We start from the raw sequence: 20,807 nt of genomic DNA on the forward strand, positions 1-20,807 counted from the left end.
AAATTGTAGGTACAGTGTAAATATTGCTTTGTGTAGCTTTCACCTGCATGAAACTAATGTACCAGTCAAATCGAAGGTTCAGCATCCCCCCCGGGCAACACCCCGGGCATTTGAATTTTTGAAAAATTTGTGTTCAAATTCCCCCCTCCCCGGGCCAAAAAGCCGTTCAAATGCCCCACCATAGATCCATTTCAGGTCATTAAAAATGCCTTTTTCCGAGAATTAATTCACGCGCCAAGTCTGCAGACAAGTCTAAAATACAGGAAAAAGCCTTTTGTAACTCTTCGCTTTTTATCCAAGTTGTCACAAAGCAGCACTCTTTTCTTTTAAAATCCTTAATCTCGCCATTTTGGACCTTATTTCAGCCTCTGCCATGACTTATCAACCCACGTTCACTCACTGGGACACGTAGCACGAAATCGAGTTAGAGTTCAAATTCCCCACCCCATATGTGTAGTAATCAAATTCCCCACCCCCAGGGACGACAAAGGCGTCAAATGCCCGGGGTATGCCCGGGGGGGGGGATGTTGAACCTTCGATTTGACTGATACATAATAATGCCTAGCTGGAGGACAGCAGTCATACCACGTATTTTTCATTGCTCGCTTAATCCGAAGAAAGGGACAATTCATTCGACCTGTAAAAGATATAAGCAGACGGTTTCCTTATTTTGATTCTTCATGCTTTGGTCTTCCAAAAATGGATCAACGAATAAGGGCCGGCATTTTGAACATTTTGCAAACGGTATTTAACGGGCGACACAGTTTAAATTTAGGCCCGCGCGTGCTAGACAACCTCTGGATCTGTCTCTTAGTACACGTCTCTTTTGATAATAAATCTTTATGTCAGTTACCTTCTGGAAAAGTAATTAAACTTGTATTCAGATTAGCAGGGCTTGGGAGACGTTCAAACTAGGGAGTCGAGAAAATGATCCCACGAAAAGTTCTCCCAATTTCTTTGAGTCCTTTGAAACAGTATGTTTTGGCGGGTGTAATCCGTCAAGCGCAAGGTTAGTTGCCTGGTGAAGCGCTTTCCCCTTCCAAAAATAAGGAGCTTTGAATTTGACTGAAAAGTTTTTGAAATAATCGTGTTTTTTTACGTTTACTTTAAGCTGCCTGGTTGCATGTGAAACTCCCTTCAAAACGCACGAAATGTGATCTCGGGCTGTCTAATCTTTCAAAATTTCGCGGGGAGGCATGCCCCTGGACCACCACACCTTCGGCGATCACACGATAGCATCTTTCAGATCTTTGGCGCTCTGTAGAACCGTCATTTTAAATCCTGCCTACAGGCCTGCTAAGAACTGGAAAAGTAACATGCATCCGAAGGAAGTTTAATCATTTTAAGGCGATGACGTCAGTCCATCGACTTTCATCATTAGTTGTTCCTTTGTATGTCATCGCTTCTGCATGCATTGCGTGCCGTTTATGATCCTCTGATGGACCCAAGACTTGCGAGAATTTCAGCGGATTTCAGGAATATAACCCATTGCGGATCTCGTGGCGGTAATGCACTGTACGATACAAAGAACGCACGGGGATCGCAAAATCGATTCTGTTTCTATTTTGCAACTTTTCTTCGTGTAAGAGCAGTATACAAAGAGTACATTACTTCAGTTGTTTACAATTAAACAATGCGAAAAAAACGACGGTGTCATCTACAGCCGACATTGGTGCGCAAAGTTGAGCACGCCGATTACCCCGCTAAGTTTATTGCATATTGGGTCACAGAGTTTTGCATGTATATACATACATGGTTAGATTTAAGGTGATTCCACGGTATTGAATTGCGCATCCTTTCTGCGCATAAGTTTTTGCGTCATTTAGCGCGCGCACGAGCGCGCGCGCACACAGAACACTACGAGATTCCCTTCAGGCTAAGCTCGGTAAGGAAATAAATGGTCGTTTTCTCTTAAACGAGCACGGTGACCCCCATTTTTTAATGCATTAATTTAAATGTCATACTGTTGTCTACAATATATCGCGATTTTAAAAAAAAGTTTAAAATTCTACATTGAGATATTTTAATTTTAATGCCGTAAAAAACACGTTTTCAGGTAGTGCCGTTAACGTGCGCACGAAGCAAATCTTAAATTTCTTTCCTTATCTTAATTCCTGTACAATAAGAATAGTTTTTAATATAAGATCAAAGTCTATTTTGTTGAACTAGACTAATTCTTTAATGCAAAAATGTTTTTTTCTGGAAACAATAGCGATCCCCATTTGGATTACTAGGATTCCTAATATATATCTCGCGGGTCGTAAATTTGCTATAATGCCCATCCATTTTACACAAAAACGCGGTGACCCCCATTTTTTATTTCATTTTTTTAATGCTCATAACATAATTGTTACCTGGACCAAGTTTCAGAAAATTTTTAATACTCCTTCTATTTCAGTGGAATCACCTTAATAAATCATCGACCTCCGCGGTGAAAAAATAATCGACCTGGTGGATTTTTGACTTCCCTGGTCGATTTTGTGTTGAAAACCTGGTGGAAAATCAGGTGTCACCAGGTCTGTTACAGAGGGGTGTAATATTAGAACTACACATCGCACTAAACATGTGGGAAACACCCTTTGTATAAACTTCTCTGGAATCGGTGTATGATGTATTGTCTCAGCCATATCATTATTGATGATTTCCTCGTGTTTTTTTTGTTTATAATGTAGAAAAAGAATAATGATGTGAAGATGGTTTGAAGCCAGCAGTTATGCGAAGAAGTTTTTCTCAGAACTTGAAGTTCGTATGTAAACCCCTGCCCACAGCTGAGGTTCATACAATAGCGACCTTAAGATTTGACTACGAGTAAGAGATCGAGTACGAGAACGACTTTGAAATTTTGAGACAATTGTATCCCCCGAACTCTTCCCTGTTGCTGACTAACACATAAATAAACGTTGGGGACCCGATTGCTTTTAAAAGCGATTATACGGAGGCACGCGAACTTGGTTTAAAAACTCGTACTCGTATTCAATCTTGTACTTGTAGTCAAATTTAAAGGTCGCTAATTTTAAACGATTTTCACCTGAGTCCGATGACGAGAAAACATAACTGTAATTGTGTAGCCTCTATAAATAAACTGCTTGCATGAAAAAATAGAAACTGTATTGAAATCATTTTGTTACCTTTTTCTTACCTTTCTAATCTAGACGGTTAAACTAATTCTCCACTTGCCTTCCCGATTACGTCTGCCAGGCTGCATGGCTACTGAAAATAAAACCACGTTCTACTTACTGGGGACTTAGGCAATTCCCCCCCCCCCCCCCTCGAGGAATGGCAAGGGTTTTATAAGCAGAGCAGTCCCCCTTCTCCCTGCTGTCCGGATTTCGATAGCAAAATAATGTCCCCCTCCAGCCCAGATTTCAAATTTCCCCTTTTTATCGGGCTTATTCTCCATGGATTTTATGGAACCTGTGATAACATCATAAAGAACAGCGCGTGAAATAAGCTGAGAAGTTCAGGTATTGTAACTAAGCCGTACTTGGAAAAAAGAACTTTCACTAAGCTACTGAGAGAAGGATTTTCTAAATACAACCGTGTTTTTCTGTTTGTAGCAGGAGCCCATAGTATAAAATAAACTGTTTCTGGGTAGCCCTCCTTTCTTACTTTTAATGTTTCCTCCTTTCTCTGATTGTCGAACTTGACCAGTTTTAACTGGTTAGTCTATTTTTTTTAGGGCAGTTTGATGAGACAACTGTACGAGACGTGGCGCGCGTGGTACTACAGCCGTAGTTTTGGCGCGAAGAAATGGCTTATGTCGAACACTCGGGTGCAAAGGCATTCTCGACCCCAGAGCACTTCTCTTTTGCGCATGACTGACGGCGACGTCAGTCACGTGCAAAAGACAATAGCTCTGGGGTCGAGAATGGTGCGAAGGGGGAAGAGAGAACAGGAATGAGATAGTCTTCCGAAATACATTGACTGAATGTTCTTCTGACTCAGTCTTGTTATTTAGGAGTCTGCATCTCTACTACAGTTATCAGCAAAATCGTTTGTCGATGTAGGAATCTCAAGTGAGTTTGCAGACTGAGAATATTTTACTGAATTTATTCAAAAGTGGAATCTCGCGCAGTGCTCGTGGTCTTGAAATAAAACTGGCGGCAGAAGCGCGAATGAAATGGTCTGTTGAGTTCCTCATACAGTCGATTCTGTAAAATGCAAATTTGATCGTACTTGTAATTGACTAAAACCATAAGCGTGAACTCGTCAATTTATCTCCTGAACCAGGCTTTGTTCGGCAAACAGTTGAATAGAGCGTTCATGCAAATCCTTTATGGATCATAACTGTCCAACGTTTTATATTTATGGCGCCAAATCCCGTGAAGCTCTCTCTTAAAACTGTGGTCATGCAAACTTTGCGGATATTTGCCGAAAGAAGATGAAGCCTGGACGAAAACCGACCATTTAGGTAACTATTACTATCTTAGTGAATTAAGATCGTTATACACATAAAAACGACCCCATTACGAACGAATTTCACTATCGATGAAATGATTGAGACACCACACAAATTAACAAATGTGCTTTAGAAGCTTGAAATCCCGGGTATCAAGCGAAAAAAACGAGGAAAATAGTCCTCCCCCAATAAAGCATCGCATCTTTGACCCCAGACAAGGATTCCGTTCCCGGCTTGAAGTCGGGGAACTTTCTAAACAGTATCGGCGGCTTCTTTTCAAGAGAGTCCGCTTAGCTCAGCCACCCATGGCCAATTTTCACGAGAAGTAGTAAATTTTATACCTTGGCATCTCCAATAGACCTACAAAACAACACAGCTTTTATCCTGCTCCCACTATCGTAAAGCAAGTTATTTTAATGTTAGATTAGTTTGTAAGTATGGGATAACTTAAGCAAGTGCAATATGTGTAAAATTGTGGCTGGTGATCACGGTGTAATGTGAATGTCTCTACTGCGTTTTGCTTGCATCTGATGCTTTCTTTCAATGGTCACTCGTGAATTGTTTTAAAATCGTTGGCAAAATGATATCTTTCATAAAATACTCATTCGTGCATAATGAAACCTTGAAACGAGGAAAGCAATGATTATTAGAGTTCCATAATATTCATTCGTATTAATTCATTTATTCATTCATTCACGGCTTCATAACTGAACCATAACAGAGAGATATCGTTTTAGTGTAAGAATTGCAAATTTGGTGTTGGTTATTCAAAAAACCGTACTCATCCCGGTTTTATTCGTCGTCATTAAAGCATTTATCAGTCATGAATTGTATCGACGTACGAGCACTTATTATTTACAAGAGCGTCCCATCATGTTGTCGATGCCAAAATAGCAATCATTGAAAAAATTAGCAATTCAAACGCACAATTAGTTCCAATAGATGAAAACGAGATATTTTTATTTGGGCGTGAAATCTTAAGCCCAGAAAGTTGTCTTTTCCTGAGTCGTGCACGTATATCACTACGCACTCCAAAAGTCTTCGTGGCAAAGCTGGTCTGCTATTTCCTTTCTATGAGAGACTTCTGCGTGCAGGTAATGCCAAAGCGGGACTGACATTCTGACATGTTACAGAACAGTCCTCAAGGCCAATAATCACTGTTGCGTGGCGCTGCTGTACGTTTATGATAAAAGTTTGTATTGGAACGCAACTGTTTTGTTTACTTTCAATGGTCACTCGTGAATTGTTTTAAAATCGTTGGCAAAATTATATCTTTCATAAAAAAATCATTCGTGCATAATAAAACCTTCAAACGAGAAAAGCAAATAATTACAGTTCCAGAATATTCATTCGTATTTATTCATTCACGGCATCCTGACTGAACCATAACAGAAAGAAATCGAATTTGGTGATGGTTTTCAAAACATCGAAACCATCCTTGTTTTAATCTTCGTCATTTAGACATTTATCAGTCGAACTGTTTCGAGGAGCATTTAAGTTATTATTATCAAGAGGGTTGAGGGTCAATGTCCCATCTTAACTTGTTCTCGATGCCCAAATAGCAATTCAAACGCACAATTAGTTCCAATTCATTATCTGGGCGTGAAATCTTAAACTCAGAAAGTTTACTTTTCTCCATGCACGTATGTCACCACGCACTCCAAGAGCCTTTATGGCAAAGCTGGTCTGGAGTTGTCAAGTATCGATTTCATCAGGGGCTAGGGCAGGCTGTCGTTGTTTGCCTTATAAAAGGATGTCGAGCTTATAATACATGGAAAAGGTAGACCACTGATCATATTGTGGAGGGGGACAGGAGGGCGGGACCCGGGAGAAAAGGGGCGGGAAGCGGGAGGAGAGAGGGCGGGAAGCGGGATCCTTAAGGTGGCGGGAACCGGGAGAAAACAAGTGAAATTTCGTAACATATCATTATATTTCGCAATAGACATGGAGCAAACAGGAGAGAACAGCTACTAAAAGGGGCGGGAGGCAGGAGTAGAAGGTGCGGGAAGCGGGAGTAAAAGGTACGGGAGGCGGGAGGTTCAGACCCCCCTGCCCCCCCCCCCCCCCCCATATTTGAGCACTATTTGAGCACTGATCATATTTGAGCACATTGACATTCTGGCATGTTACAGAACAGTCCTCAAGACCTATAATCAGTGTTGCGTGGCACTGCTGTTTATGATGAAAGTTTGTATTGGAACGCAACCGTTTTGTTTAATCAAAAGGGTTAAAATTCAGCTGCTTTTTGAATAGAATTGGCTGCCAAGTTTTTGGAGTGATTGTGTTGCTACCAAACACACCAGGGTCGAGATCTGGGGGGGGGGAGAAAGTCGGCACTTCCCTTTGACGGCATAGCGGTGCCGGGAAACGGTGCAAGTCTGTGTCAATCAAGCCGCTGATTGAAAGACGTCACCCAAAGTTTTGTTTTTATCAGAAAGTCATTGCGTATCAATGACTGCTTGCGTGTAAAATGCTAATAGTGGCGGTTTATGCGTTTGATGTTTCACGCCGCTGTGATGTTTTGGCGGCGTGAAATAAAAAAAAATGGTAAATCATTTCAGAATCATTGGAGTTATTTTAATTAGTATAATTCGCAAGCCTTACTTTTGCCAGACTGGTCACCGTTATCATCTTTTGTTGTTTTGATGTCCGGCAAACTTCAAAGGAGAAAACAAAATGCAAATAGCTATTAGAGAGGTTAAGCATGACGTTAACGGCAGACGGCAAACGGCAAAGATAACTTTTGATTTTGAGCTCTGTTCTTCTAATCCATAAATAAAGCACACAAAAATGGAATTACATCTCCTACTTTTCATTGCAAATACAAATAATTTCACTCTTCTGTACACACAACTGAAGGGAGACGGCAAAAGTTTCATTTTTGCCGTTTGCCGTTTGCCGTAAACGTCATGCTTAACCTCTCTATTGTGTTTTGTACACGGTCAAGACCAAAACATGCGGCGAACTTAACAAAGAACTTTGTCAAGCTATTCACCACGCCCTAAGCAACCAATCGATAGCAACTGCGCACACTCGGTTGCCCGGCACCGCAATGCCGCTTTTTTGAGTCGTGTAACAAAGGAAGTTTCCTCCCCCTCCCCCTGGTCGAGATGAACCGTACTTTAATTATAAAGGCGCGGAAAGGATAGTTCCAAAATTTTACTCTGCCGGTACAGATGGAAGTTGTTATAGTTCCGAATAGCTTTTGCGAGAACGAAGAGTACCTGTAAACGATTAATTGTCAAAACGTATACCGTAAATGCTGTTTGGTAGGTTGTATTAATTTTTGTTAGCAAATGGCCCATATAAAAGCGACAAGGCTGATCGACGGTCCTTCAAAGGGTTAAAGTAGTGACTTGGTTCCGCTTATCGTGTTTTAATCTTAAATGATCACCATAAGAATTATTCCGGTACCTTTCAGGGTTGTGGGAAGCGCGGTGGCCTAATGGTTGGCGCGCTCGATTTCGAGTCGAACGGCCCGGGTTCGAGCGCTGGCCGGGGCGCTGCGTTGTGTTCTTGGGCAAGACACTATAGGTGGACGGCGACGTGCGGAAAGAGACAAGACGAACGGCTGCGACACGTGACGCAAGCCGTCGTACATGCCAAACGCGGAAAAATTACGCGTCAGTGGAAATCCACCATTACTCTCACAGTGCCTCTCTCCACCCAGGTGTATAAATGGGTACCAGCGAATTTACTGCTGGGGGTAACCCTTGCAAAGGACTAGCATCCCATCCAAGGGGGAGTAGCAATACTCCTAGCTGCTTAATGCTACAGAAACCGGAATAAACTCCGGCTGTATGGGCCACTTGCCTCGTTTACAAACTTTACCTTACCTTTTAGGGTATTAAGGCAGAAAAATAATGACAAAAACTAGTTTTGTCTCAAACTTGTTACCTTTCTGAGCTGATGAAAATAAATTTGCGCCACCCACGCAAAGCGAGATTCGGGTACCTTTTAGGTTCCTTTCAAAATTTCAGACAATCGTTGCTGTCACTTTGATATGGAGCTCCCCTTGATACTGCAAACTTCAAATCAGTGAACCATTTTTGGAAAATCCAGTACCGTGAACTTTCAACGAACTTACTGGATGCAGAATGGCTTCAATATTGCTGGATTCTTGATGGCACTTGATTTTGAAAAAGATTTTGATTCTATAAACTTATCCTTAAGGACTTAAGCGACCGGACATTATTTATGTAGAGGGGGTGGGGGAAGGGGGGTCAGGGAAAGAGTGCTCGGCTGAGCACAGCGTGAGCAACGAGACCGCCCGGGCGCCCCAGGCAACGAGCACATTGATACGACCACAGGTCGTCAGGAACGGACAGGCGACACGCTGCCCGCCACGAAGGACGGGCGCGGATGGGGAGTGTGAGTCGCGGACGGAGAGGAGGAGGAAGACAGACCCATGAGGGAGACGCACGACAGAGAGCAGCCTGGGGCGAGAGCCAGACCGGAAGTGAGCCCCGAACAGCACACTATCTGCCTAGGGTCAAGGCTGTTTTAGATTGGCTAAAGGGGGGGGCTAATTTTTTTCATAGAAAATAAATAGTGGGGAGTCATCTTTTTTTAGATTTTGCAAGGGGTCTGGACGGTGCTTTTACTTTGTAGATGGGATTACTTTTAGGAAATAAAATAGTTTCTGGGATCCAGGTGGTGAAGATGGGACAACCCAGTTAAAAGAATATTGTCAATAAACTTCGTTTCTTTAATATTTCACAGTTTGATTAAGACAAATCCAGATCAGCCTGTTTCAGCGTTTGATTGTGTCTGCATTATCAAAATAAACAAAACATTTGTCGTTTCAATTGCCCACGAAGTAATAAAACATAAATGATATAACACAGAAAAAATAGTGCTTCCCTCCCTGGAAAAACACTGGAAAAATATTTATCTTCCAAGGATTTAATCTTTGGTGTCCAACATCTGAAAAGTTGCATATATTTTTCCTTTCAATATATTTTATCTTTCATTATATTTTTCCTTTTAAAGACCGGTCCCTAAACTTAAATTTTGCGGTCACAAATTTGTTTTGTAGAAGAACACTAATAAACCATGGATACATTTGTCCTTGTTTATCACATTTGAAAACACGCCGGTTTAAGGCACACATACTGTTAGGCCGGTATTAACAGCTTTTCAGTGAATTAATTTAAGCATAAGTTGCTGTCAAATGCTGATTTCATTTGTCAAAGGCTTTTGTTAAACAATAAAAATGCAAGCAAGATAGGAATTCCCTTTTGATATTTATTTGTGTGTTACAAATGGAGAAAAAGTAGCTTTAATGTTAGAAACAGACGCCTAAGCTAGCACGGTATGACCTAGAGTGAACATCTGAGTAACACTATGTCGTGTCCTGCAGACATTCCTGCTACCGGTGACGACTGAACCGGTCACCAGAGAGATAGCGCAAAAAAAAAATCTCATTGCCATTCACCCGCTCCCCCTCCCCCCCCCCCCATCGCACCTGATCCCCCTCCCTGACGAGTTGCAGAAGCATCGCGCCAAGGGGTTCAGACGACCAGAAAAAACACTTCATTGGGCGGAAGGTGGACGACCAGACAAGGGGACGGACACCGACGTCGCCCACCGCACGGAGAAGGAGGACACGGCCAGGACTGGAGGCCCCATGCAGCTCCAGAGAGGGATGGGAGAGGTGCGCGGGAGGAGCCGACAGTGGAGGGACGAGAGTGACCAGATGAGAGGGAAGCCGGAATGCATCCGTGGAAGTACCCGCCCGAGACCAGCAGACAATTCTTATCTACGGATTCATCACACAGGAGACACACATGACCATTTTGTTTTCCGCAGGAGGGAGAAGAAGAAGAATTTGCGTCACACACGAACGCGACGCCGGCCACGTGATGAATGAACTAAAATACTTAGTTTCAGCCGTTTTGTAAAAGCAGTGCGTGAAGCGGGGAGAGGGGGAAGAAGAGACAAGAAAAAGAGGTGCCTCATAAAAGATGTTAAGAAACGATAGAAAAAAGAAAAAGATGAGATCGGGTCAAGAAGTGAAAGGAAGAGGTGATGATGGGGAGGAGGGAGGGAAGCGAGAAGGGAATGAGAAGAAATGGGGGAAAAAGAAGAGGAGAGAAGAGAGAAGGAGTGGAAAAAGTGGGAGGGGGGAGGGGGGAGAAAAGGGCGAGAAGAGTCCGCCCGGTAATTAGGTGTTGGGGGTCGTTCAAAATATAATATTGAAATATTTTAGGTGCTTAGAACATAAAACTGTACTGATTTGCTCTCTGGATTTAACCGATCAAATGTTATATTCTCTTACCCTTGTCATTGTACAAACAGATGCTGCGTTTCCTAGGAGTCAATTCTTCATTGAAATATGTGTGAAATTCTTAAAATTTTATGGCATAGGAAATTGAGCGTTGTATCTTAATTATCATTATAAATGTAGGCCTAACTTGGAACTTATAAACCGATTTCACGATAAAATTGGGTTCATTCCTACTTCTTGAGCATCATTGCTGCTTTGGCATATTTTCTATTTCCAGCTGTGTTACCTACGAAATTTGTTTGTGTGCAAACGGGTGTTGTTGTAAACAATGAGTTAAAATTGAGAAACCACTTTTTGTAACCGCTCTTTTTGGAAATAGTTGCTCTGGACTCTACTATACACTAGTAAATTTCTGTCTAATCTTTCTGTCAAACTTTACTCGTTTTACTGACTTTCTCAGATGTTTTAAGTCGCAATGTTCAATTACTTATGTATTTTGTGACCTTTTGTTAACACTTCGCACAAAGATACAAAACCAAAGCAGTGATGATAATAAATGATAATGATAATTATGCATTTCTAATGCCTCAGATGTTTGTACCTAGAATACATACTTTTAATGATATGGATAATTTTTAGTTAAAAGTTACGCCCACGAAGCTGAAATTTCGTACTTATTCCTTGTAACACCTATGTCGTTCGAAATTTTCAACAACAACCTGTATTGTATAACCTAGCGCAACTCTTAAGTTTTATTTTGTAAACATGTTCTTTGTAACTTTTATATTGCTCGTGCTACTTTATTTGGATAAAACATACTTCTTACGGTAGTGAAATTCAAGAAAGAAAAGATTTCTAACAAGTAAACTTTTGCGAAGGTACATGACTAAGGTGATATACAACGCAGCCGCACCTGAACGTAGAGTGAACTGCGCATGAATTGACGTAAGCCTAAATTTGCGATTTTGGCATTTTTGACAGCTGATTGACAGCTCAGGGATGATCCAGACAAAAGAGTGCGAGCCAAATTTTTTCCTCAGTATGTACGGAATTGAATGGTCAAAGTTGGGAAGCAGTCATAAAGATGTAACCGGGTACGAAAACCACGAAATTAAATTGGGCTAGAGAACAAAAGAAAAGCTGTGCATTGCTGAAGTAGAGGAGCTGTTGCTGCACTGAAATCATCTTTCAACACTCTGCTGTAAAGCTCAATCAAAACGAAAACGGTCGTGCTCTTTTGACGGCGTGTCGATGCCTTGATCAATCGTGTCAGTATAGGAGTAAAGTAGATTTTCACTCAGTTCAATTCCTGGAATTTAAGGCGTATAACTGGTGTATGATCTGTATTTGTTTTTCTTTGTTAGTTTTCAGTTCTGTTGTCATGGCAAGAAATGGATACAAGAAGATCCCTACCAGCGAGGATAAAGAAACAGTCAGCTTTGTGTCTCTTCTTTTCTTTCAATGGATGAACAGTGTCTTCAAGACAGGCAGTGAACGATCTTTAGATCAGAACGATTTTTTACCGCTTTCAGAAGAAAACTCTACCTCTTCTTTGACTGCGAAGCTTCAAGCAAACTGGAACAAAGAAAAGACAAAGTGCAAAAGAAATGGGAAAAGACCTAAACTTTGGAAAAGCGTCATAAAGATGCTCTCTGTTAAGGACACCATGTTTATTGTAATTGGGAGTGCTTTGTATTCGATTTCTCGCCTTCTTCGACCATTGTTTATTGGATATTTTGTTTCCACACTGATAACAGCTGAGCCGGCAAAAAATCATCTTCTGTACGGTTTTGCATTGGCTTTGTGTGTTAATGCTTTGATCGCGTGCATTATTATGCATCACAATGACTACAGAAGTGAGCTGTTGGGTATCAGATTTAGTTGCGCCCTAAAAGGTTTAGTTTACAAGAAGGTAATTAATATAAGAACCAATAGAACACAAGATAACCAGTAGCATAGATAGATCCTGTTTCTATGGGACATAGTTACTTTTCCTTCATGGAGGCTAGCTTTTCAATTGATGACATCGTGTTCGCTTACATACATTGGTTCCTTGACGTTTTATATTTTCCTTTGACGTTGCCAGTAAAGTTCAAGGAGAATTTTACGCATTTGTGCTAATGTTTAGCAAACACACGAAAGCTGTTGTGTCACTTTAAGCCTTATTTCGTTACAGAAAGTTAAATTTAGTATTTCTTGTTTTGCAGACGCTTCTTCTCAGCAAGCATTCGTTGTTAAACTTTACAACAGGTCAGGTAATTGACCTCATATCAAACGATGTTCAGCGGTTGGAGGAAGACACTGTCATGTGGATCTCCGCATCAGCTTTTGCGTTCCTTGAACTCGTGGTGGTAACGGTTTTACTCGTGTATTTGATTGGCTGGCAGGCTCTTATGGGAGTCCTTTTCCTGTGTCTTCTTGCCCCATATTTTGCCGGGTTGTCCTATGCTGGTGCTGCACTGCGCCTGCGTACAGCAGCGGTGTCCGACCGGCGCATCTCCTTGATGAACCAAGTGATTTCTGGGATCCGCGCCATCAAGACACATGCGTGGGAAGATGAATACCGAGAAAAAATCAAGCACACACGAAGGTAGGGAAAGTCTCTTTCTGCAAGTCATTCCATACACTACAGCTGTAAACGAAATTTGAGTTAACACTAATGACTTATCGTCTTTTATTGCAAACTCGTGAATTTGATTGACGGTAGTCCAGTCCCTGAACTCTCTCTTCCGCGCGCATTCAACCCCAATAAAGGGCGCGTGGAAGAGAGAGTTCAGGGACTGGACTAGATTGACGGTTACCTCATCGTTCACTTTTCGCTCATAGACCATGATCGCGCACGTGTTGCCCTTACATCATGGTTTTTGGCACAAACCCCTGAAATTTTAGCATTTCAAAACCCATCTTTTGCCATTTCTTCTAGACACTGCTAAACAAATTGACTGCTTGCCCTTATTTTCTATTAGTGAAGGCCTCGTTGGCTTTTCGCTCATGGACAAATCAGACTCCAAGTCTGATTGTTAAAGAACTATCAGTAATAGCCATCAGTAACAGCCATTACGTGACCAGTTGGTGTCTCAGGTTTGCTTACAATCTTAGATTTTTTTAAGTTTTAAGTTATACACTGAACTTAAGTGACATTTAACATGTGTTTAGTAAGGCAACAAGGGCATAGAACTATAAAAACTTGTGATAAATAACACTAAACTCGTATTACTTACTCGTTAACTGAAATATCCCTTTGTAATTTCTTTACTGCTTTCAGACATGAAATTAGTATCATCCGTAAGAAGAGTGCCATTCTGTCAGCTGTTGCTAGCCTGCTGCACACTTCAACACCACTGGCGACCCTGGTATCTGTCATTACTCTTGTGCTGACTGGTCAACCTATCACACCTGTTAGCGTTTTTATGCTGCTCGGTTTCATCGATGTCTTAAGAATAGGCACATGCCACTACTTGCCCTTGGCTTTGTTACAAACATACGATGCGCATGCGTCGCTGCGAAGAATAGAAGATTTTCTTCTTTTAGAAACCTTGCCTGTAAACTCACGAGATCAGTCTACAGAAGAGAGCAGCTCAACCAAAGTTGCGAGTGGTCTCTTAGCTCAACAGGAGAAAGTAGAAGACGTTTTATATGCTGATCACGTAGAATATCAGAGCAAACCCGGCACTTTACGCGTGTCAAATCTGACGTACAAACAAGTCGAGCGTGAAGATGAATTTATTTTGCAGGATATTGAATTTTCCACAGAGTCACAAAGTTTAACAGTCATTACCGGGCCAGTGGGCAGTGGAAAATCTACTCTTCTCTCAGCGATCGCTGGCGAGATCTCAGACATAGGCGGAACAATCTCCTGCCAAGGAACTGTTGTTTATGTTCCCCAGACAGCTTGGATCTTCTCTGGAACCATAAGAGAAAACATTTTGTTTGGTCAACCATACGATGAACTAAAGTACACCAGAATAATCGAAGCATGCGCCCTCACAGAAGACATCCAGCGGTTTCCTCACTGTGACCAAACAGTTGTTGGAGAACGCGGTGAAGTTCTGAGTGGAGGTCAGCAGGCGAGAGTAAGTTTAGCACGCGCAGTTTACGCTGATGCAGACCTTTACTTGTTGGACGACCCTCTGAGTGCTGTGGACTTTAAAGTTGGTCAACATATCTTTGAAAAATGCATCAAGGACCTGCTGGTAGATAAAATACGAGTTTTAACATCACATCAAGAACAGCACATGAAAGAAGCTGATGAAGTGATTGTGTTGTGCAAAGGACGCGTGTTGGCAAAGGGAAGTTTCACAGAGTTACAAGGAAAAGGTATTCTAAATACAACTGTTGACCCGTTGTATAAGACAGCCAGAAACGACAGCAAGGTTACTAAGAGCTTCGTTCAGGACAATGAACAGAAAAGTGAAGTTGGTAATAATTGTGAAAGAATGATGCCACTACCCAATGAAGCAAAGGGTCTTGAAATATCGCAAGAAGATCGAACCATCGGAGTGGTGTCATCCAAGCTTTACTGGGAATACTTCAGAAGTGGAATACATTCGTCAGTGATCTTTGTAGTAATTTGTTTCTGTGTAATAACTCAAGGTAAGATTCAAAACGATGCGATGCAATGTATGCTGCAATACCGTATTTACTCGAATAAGCGCCGCGGCGCTTATTCAATTTTCCGCGCCTCAAGTGCGGCGCTTATTCGAGGGCGGCGCTTATTTAAAATTTGGACACCACAAAGAATCTTATCTTTTAAAGTTATTGAAAAGGGCGTCTTTTGATTGTCAGTATTTATCTCTTGCTGAGATAGAAGTGGCGCTAGCTGTCGTGGCAAAGTTTGCGGCCTTCACAACATTTACAGAACTACGTATTGTAAGAGTGTTGAAAAGAAAAACTAATGGGAGAGCGATAAAACAATCACTCATAACTGCAAAACATCGCTTTTTATGCAAAGAAATGTTCAAGCTTGTTTTAGAGTTGCTTTGAAGTGCCGTTTTAAGTTAAACGAAACTCTTCAAATAAGCGCCGCATCGGGACTGCAGCGCTTTTTTGGGGGCGGCGCTTATTAACTTTTTTGTCCCAAATGCGGCGCTTATTCGAGGGCGGCGGTTATTCGGGGGCGGCGCTTATTCGAATAAATACGGTAAGCCTGTGTATATGTAAATCATCAGGACCGGTCGCCAAATATCGTCTTGACACATTTACATTTACACATTTATCTAAGCTGATCATCGATCAGCTTATTTGTTTTTTGACGGGTATAAATATAATCATAATTATCGATTTACTTGTGATTGTATTACTTAAGGGGACGGACCATTAGGAAAGTGACCACTTGGGGGTGGGTTGCGGAAAATACCAAAATAAATTTATGTAAGCGAAGGTGATCGGGAAAAATTCACGCTAAGAGAAACTTAAAAACTATTTCTGAAGGAAAGTGCACCTTCAAGCTTAAACCACAAGTCAAGCCAAACAAATAGTAAGTATGGCTAACTGTTTGAATTTTATCCGAATTTTAGGGTGGCGTAGCAAGAGCCAGTAAAAAAGTGGAGTATAGCAAAATAAAAATACTCATGAGAGTTAATAAAATCTCTCTCTGATAGTCCGTCCTTTATTTTGTCTTTTTTCGTCAGCAATGATAGCTGCTCCTGACGTGTGGCTCTCGTTTCTAACAAAGAAACTTCCAGAAGATCAGAAAGACAAGACAAACCTAACTATCTATGGGTGCTTAGTTGGTGCGTCCCTCACCTTTGCCGCCCTTCGAGCATACGGATTCTTTTTGGTTTCTCTGAGATGCTCTGAGCGTCTTCATGACAAAATGGTTGTGGCTATTTTACAAGCACCGGTTCTGTTCTTTGATTCAAATCCCGTGGGAAGAATTCTCAATCGATTTTCAAATGATGTAGGCTGCCTAGACGAACTGTTGCCCAAGACTTTTCTAACTTCAATCCAGTATGTCTTGTTGGTGTTTGCATCAATAATCGTACCAACTGTTACAAATCCATGGCTTCTGTTTCTTGTTGTTCCGTTGACTGTGGTAGTCGTATACATCTCCAGGTATTACTTGAAGACGTCCAGAGAATTGAAAAGGTTAGAGTCCATATGCCGTAGCCCCGTCTTCTCCCACATTTCAGAGACCCTGAATGGACTGGACACGATTCGGACAAGAGGCAGACAAAAGGATTTCGTCGATCAGTTTTACAGGTATGTTGGTTAATCTTCTGTAATGTACATGTTGTGATCTTACGAAAGGGATATGGAGCTACCCAACGGGGTAGTGCTAACTCTATGGTGTTATCTAATGGCAATGCTTTTTGCTTGGACGCATTCTTGAAGGGCACTTTAATGGCCTTTGAAAAGCGGCCAATCATGACTTCATCACCTTGTAACCCTGTCAACTTGAGCCACGATTATATGAAATATAGCTTGGCACATCCCGCAAAAACCGCCAGCTCATTCAATTTTCCCAAACGCACTTACATAAGTTACATAAGGAGCAGATAAATTATTACTTTAAAGATGTTTCATTTTTTAGTTATCAGCTGACGTGAATGAAGGTGAAGTTTATGGGGGATAGGGCAAAATTTATTTATATACTTTGGTTTTCTTCCGGTAGACATCAAGATGTTCATAATCAGTCATTTATTATGGTGAAGGCCAGTGGACGATGGCTCGGTGTACGCTTGGATCTTCTCGCTTCCCTGTTAATTGGTGCTGTGTCTCTGGCGGCAGTGTTTGTGTCTCAAGATGCCGGTAGGTACATTTGTAAGGTAAATCACTCAACAATCATAATCAAGCATGTTAATGTATCTATAGTACCAGTGACCTGAATGCTACATCCGAGGGTCTGTTATTATGAAACCACGCTCGCCTTGTAGCTGGCTTCGTTACAAGACTGATAAATTCTATATCATTTTGCTGGATATTTCATCGTTTACAATTGTGTACAAGGGAGATTTAAAAAAGTGTACCATTTGGTCAAATCTTGAGACACTAACAAATCATGATAACTTACATAATTTGTGGCAGTTGTTCACATGTGACTAAGAGGTCTCTTAACAAATTTATAATTTTAAAAAAAAGGGAAAAATAAGTGAAAGATAATTTCGTATAAAAACAAATAATTTTGAGGAACGTTGTGTGATACGGCAGGTTATTTTAACTCGTTTGATTTTTAAAAAATACCCAGCTGCACCATACAACTTTCCGTTAATTGATGTCTTTTATTTTTTTTCCTTTGTTTTAATCAGCGTTTGCCGGACTTGCACTTGTTTATGTCATCCAGACTGCCGAATTTACTCAATACGCTGTCAGAAAAACCTCGGATGTCGAGAATTTTATGACGTCAGTTGAACGAGTTATGACGTACACCAAGCTTGACTCTGAGGCTGGATACAAAGTAAAACGACTTCCCCTAGAAAACTGGCCACGCAAAGGAAATATCACATTCCAAGATGTATCACTGACATACTATCCGGGGGGACCTCAAGCACTGAAAAAAATCAATCTTACCATCAAAGGAGGAGCAAAGATTGGTGTTGCAGGCCGCACGGGTGCAGGGAAGTCATCTTTTGTGGCCGCTCTGATGCGCATGCCAGATGCTGATGGAGAGATAATGGTCGATGATATTCGAATAAAAGAGATCAACCTCCAAGAAGCTCGACGATGTATATCCGTTCTTGGCCAAAACCCTGTCCTGTTCAGTGGATCACTGAGAAAAAATCTCGATCTCGTGGAGCAATTTCAAGATGCAAATTTATGGCAAGCTTTAGAGGAAGTGCAACTGAAAGAGTGGGTAGAAAGTCTAGATGGAAAGCTGGATCACAAGTTGTTGGAACATGGTGCAAATGTCAGTGTAGGAGAACGGCAATTGATTTGTTTGGCTCGTGTGCTCTTGCAGCAAAGTAAGATCATCATCTTGGATGAGCCCACTGCACACGTGGATCCAGACACAGAACAAACAATCTGGAACGTAGTGCGTGAGAAACTGAGGGACTCCACAGTTATCACTATAGCTCATCGTTTGAACACCATTAAAGAGTGTGACATGATTTTGGTTTTAAAAAATGGCGAGGTTAACGGATTTGACAGATTTGATTCACTGGTAAATAGGGAAGGAAGTTCCCTGAGAGAAATGGCTCGTGTTGCAGATATCGGATAAACAATAACCGTCCTTGTTGATGAAACACCGTACTAAGCATTCACTGTCCAGTTTAGAGATGTTCACTCATTGTTGATGGCGGTTATCGAACACAAACTCGCAATATTAAAAGAACAAGATAAGCGTGGCCGAGTGGTTTAGGGCGCTGGTGTTGTAATCTGGAGGTCCCGGGTTCAAGACCTTCTCCTGCCACTAACTGGATTTGTTCTCGGTAGTCCCGAGTTTGAAACCTCTGTCACGCTTTGTATATAGCCAACTGGTCTGCCTCCTGCCAGTTGGGATTTTTATCCAGGTTATGTTCATTTGAAATATTTGTTTCCTCTGTTTCAGTGGCATGCCTGTAAACTAGCTATCTCGAAGCTAAGTGCATGAAGACTATAAACAACATTTACATTTTTTTACATTTACAATACGTTAGCGGTACTGCGCTAGTATCTTTAAAACATGTATCAGTCAAGCTATTCTGCATTATTACCTAACTTTATTTTGAAGAGACTTAATTTAGTCCTCAAAGCCAAGCTTATCCAACTCTCAAAAAATACGATCATGTTACTCCTTTACTCAAAAATCCTCATTGGCTTCCGGTAGGACAAAGGATCATCTTTAAAATTGCAGTCACTATCTTTAAGGCTCTTCGTGATAAAGCTGCCCAGTACATCGTAGTTCTGCTCAAGCCCTACGGCCCAGCTAGGACAATAAGATCGTCCAGTCAAAATCTTCTTTACAAGCCTTGGGGGGGGGGGGGGGGGGGGGCGTTCGTTTGTGTTGTCGACATGAACTGTGTGGAACATACTTTGGAGTTGAAGTTTTTAAAATTGAAGTTTGTATTTAATTTTATAGAGTAGGTTAGTTAGTAAGTTAGTTTAACTAGTTTTTGTTACATATTTTTGTAATTCTATTTTTTTTGCATAGTGCCATTGAACCTTTGGGAAAAAGCATTATAAAAATTATAGTAGCAGTGGCAGCCTGGTAGCAATAGCAGTAGCAGTAGCAGTAGCAGCGGTAGTGGTAGTGGTAGTGGTAGTATAATTGACCTTATGTCGTTGAATATTAACCACATCTTGAAATACAGTTAGAACCACACATCGCACTAAACATGTGGGAAACACCCTTTGTATAAACTTCTCTGGAATCGGTGTATGATATATTGTCTCAGCCATATTATTATTGATGGTTTCCTAGTGTTTCATTTTGACTTTGTATGATTCAAATTAAGAAAAATGAGTATAAGGTGTAGATGTAAAGGGGGTTTGTAGTCAGCAGTTATGTGAGGAATTTTTTTTTCAGAACTCGAAGTTCGTATGTAGAACTTTGTCCACTTTAAGGTCGCGCAGGACCCTTGCAATCATTAGTATGTATTTATTTAAAGAGTATGCACGAACTGCCGGACGACTGAAGCCGACAACAAACGAAATATTCAAGAGAATGTTTGTTTTAAACTCTTTTGTACAAGTAATTACTAGTAATTGTTGTCAGCTTTGTGCACGTGCGCTGGAACATAGGGAATTATCATAATTAGATTCACAGCTTTGAATATATCACACGTTGTTGTAAACATTGACTCGGAAGGTCTTCGGAAGCCTCAAAACCTGCAATTTTGTGTCCAAGTTTTCTCCGCCGATATAGAATTTCAAGAGTTGATTTGCGAGGAACATAAACTTGGTGTACTGTATTGTGCTATGACTAGAGCGAATTTTTAAATTTCCCTCTTAAAATGAAGATAGCACGTTTCAAAGTTTAGATTTCACATTTTTGCTCTCTTAGAAGCCATTAACTTGTAGCAGGTTTTGAAAACGAAAATTTCGTTCTAGTGATAGCACAAAGGAGGTTATGATTTATCACTAAGCTATATAATCATTTAATTTGGTGCGCTGTTCTAGCTGAAAACTTGGACACAAAATCGCATTACCTGCAGTTAAACTTTTAAGGGCTTGTAACATAACAGACAACGGTCATCTCTCAGTAAAAGGACAATCATGATGTAATTCCATCATCCCCGAATATCCTTGTTAAATTTTAGA

At 41.1% G+C, this 20,807-nt stretch overlaps 1 protein-coding gene and 1 pseudogene across 4 annotated transcripts in view; both read left to right on the forward strand.

Annotated features, from left to right (window-relative positions):
* LOC144632518 (ATP-binding cassette sub-family C member 4-like) overlaps positions 1 to 3,059 on the forward strand; it is a 55,697-nt pseudogene extending 52,638 nt beyond the window's left edge. The window contains exon 7 of the transcript XR_013566911.1: positions 2,530 to 3,059. The product of XR_013566911.1 is annotated as an ATP-binding cassette sub-family C member 4-like (transcript). The remainder of the gene's footprint in view (positions 1 to 2,529) is intronic.
* Positions 1 to 19,507, forward strand: part of LOC144632514 (ATP-binding cassette sub-family C member 4-like) — a 35,272-nt gene extending 15,765 nt beyond the window's left edge. The window contains exons 1-7 of one of the 3 annotated variants that reach the window (XM_078491176.1): positions 4,274 to 4,411; positions 11,993 to 12,540; positions 12,836 to 13,218; positions 13,894 to 15,221; positions 16,259 to 16,829; positions 17,242 to 17,378; positions 17,876 to 19,507. In XM_078491176.1, coding sequence (XP_078347302.1) covers positions 12,010 to 12,540; positions 12,836 to 13,218; positions 13,894 to 15,221; positions 16,259 to 16,829; positions 17,242 to 17,378; positions 17,876 to 18,786 — 3,861 coding nt within the window. In that variant the 5' untranslated portion in view covers positions 4,274 to 4,411; positions 11,993 to 12,009 and the 3' untranslated portion in view covers positions 18,787 to 19,507. Of the gene's footprint in view, positions 1 to 4,273; positions 4,412 to 5,415; positions 5,494 to 11,992; positions 12,541 to 12,835; positions 13,219 to 13,893; positions 15,222 to 16,258; positions 16,830 to 17,241; positions 17,379 to 17,875 lie in introns of those variants that run through there. The other 2 variants (XM_078491177.1, XM_078491175.1) reach the window with 2 other exon arrangements.
* Positions 19,508 to 20,807: the final 1,300 nt, after the last annotated feature.

Source organism: Oculina patagonica, chromosome 12 (assembly GCF_052425735.1).
Source record: "Oculina patagonica isolate OP01 chromosome 12, crgOcupat, whole genome shotgun sequence".
Lineage (NCBI taxonomy): Eukaryota > Metazoa > Cnidaria > Anthozoa > Scleractinia > Oculinidae > Oculina > Oculina patagonica.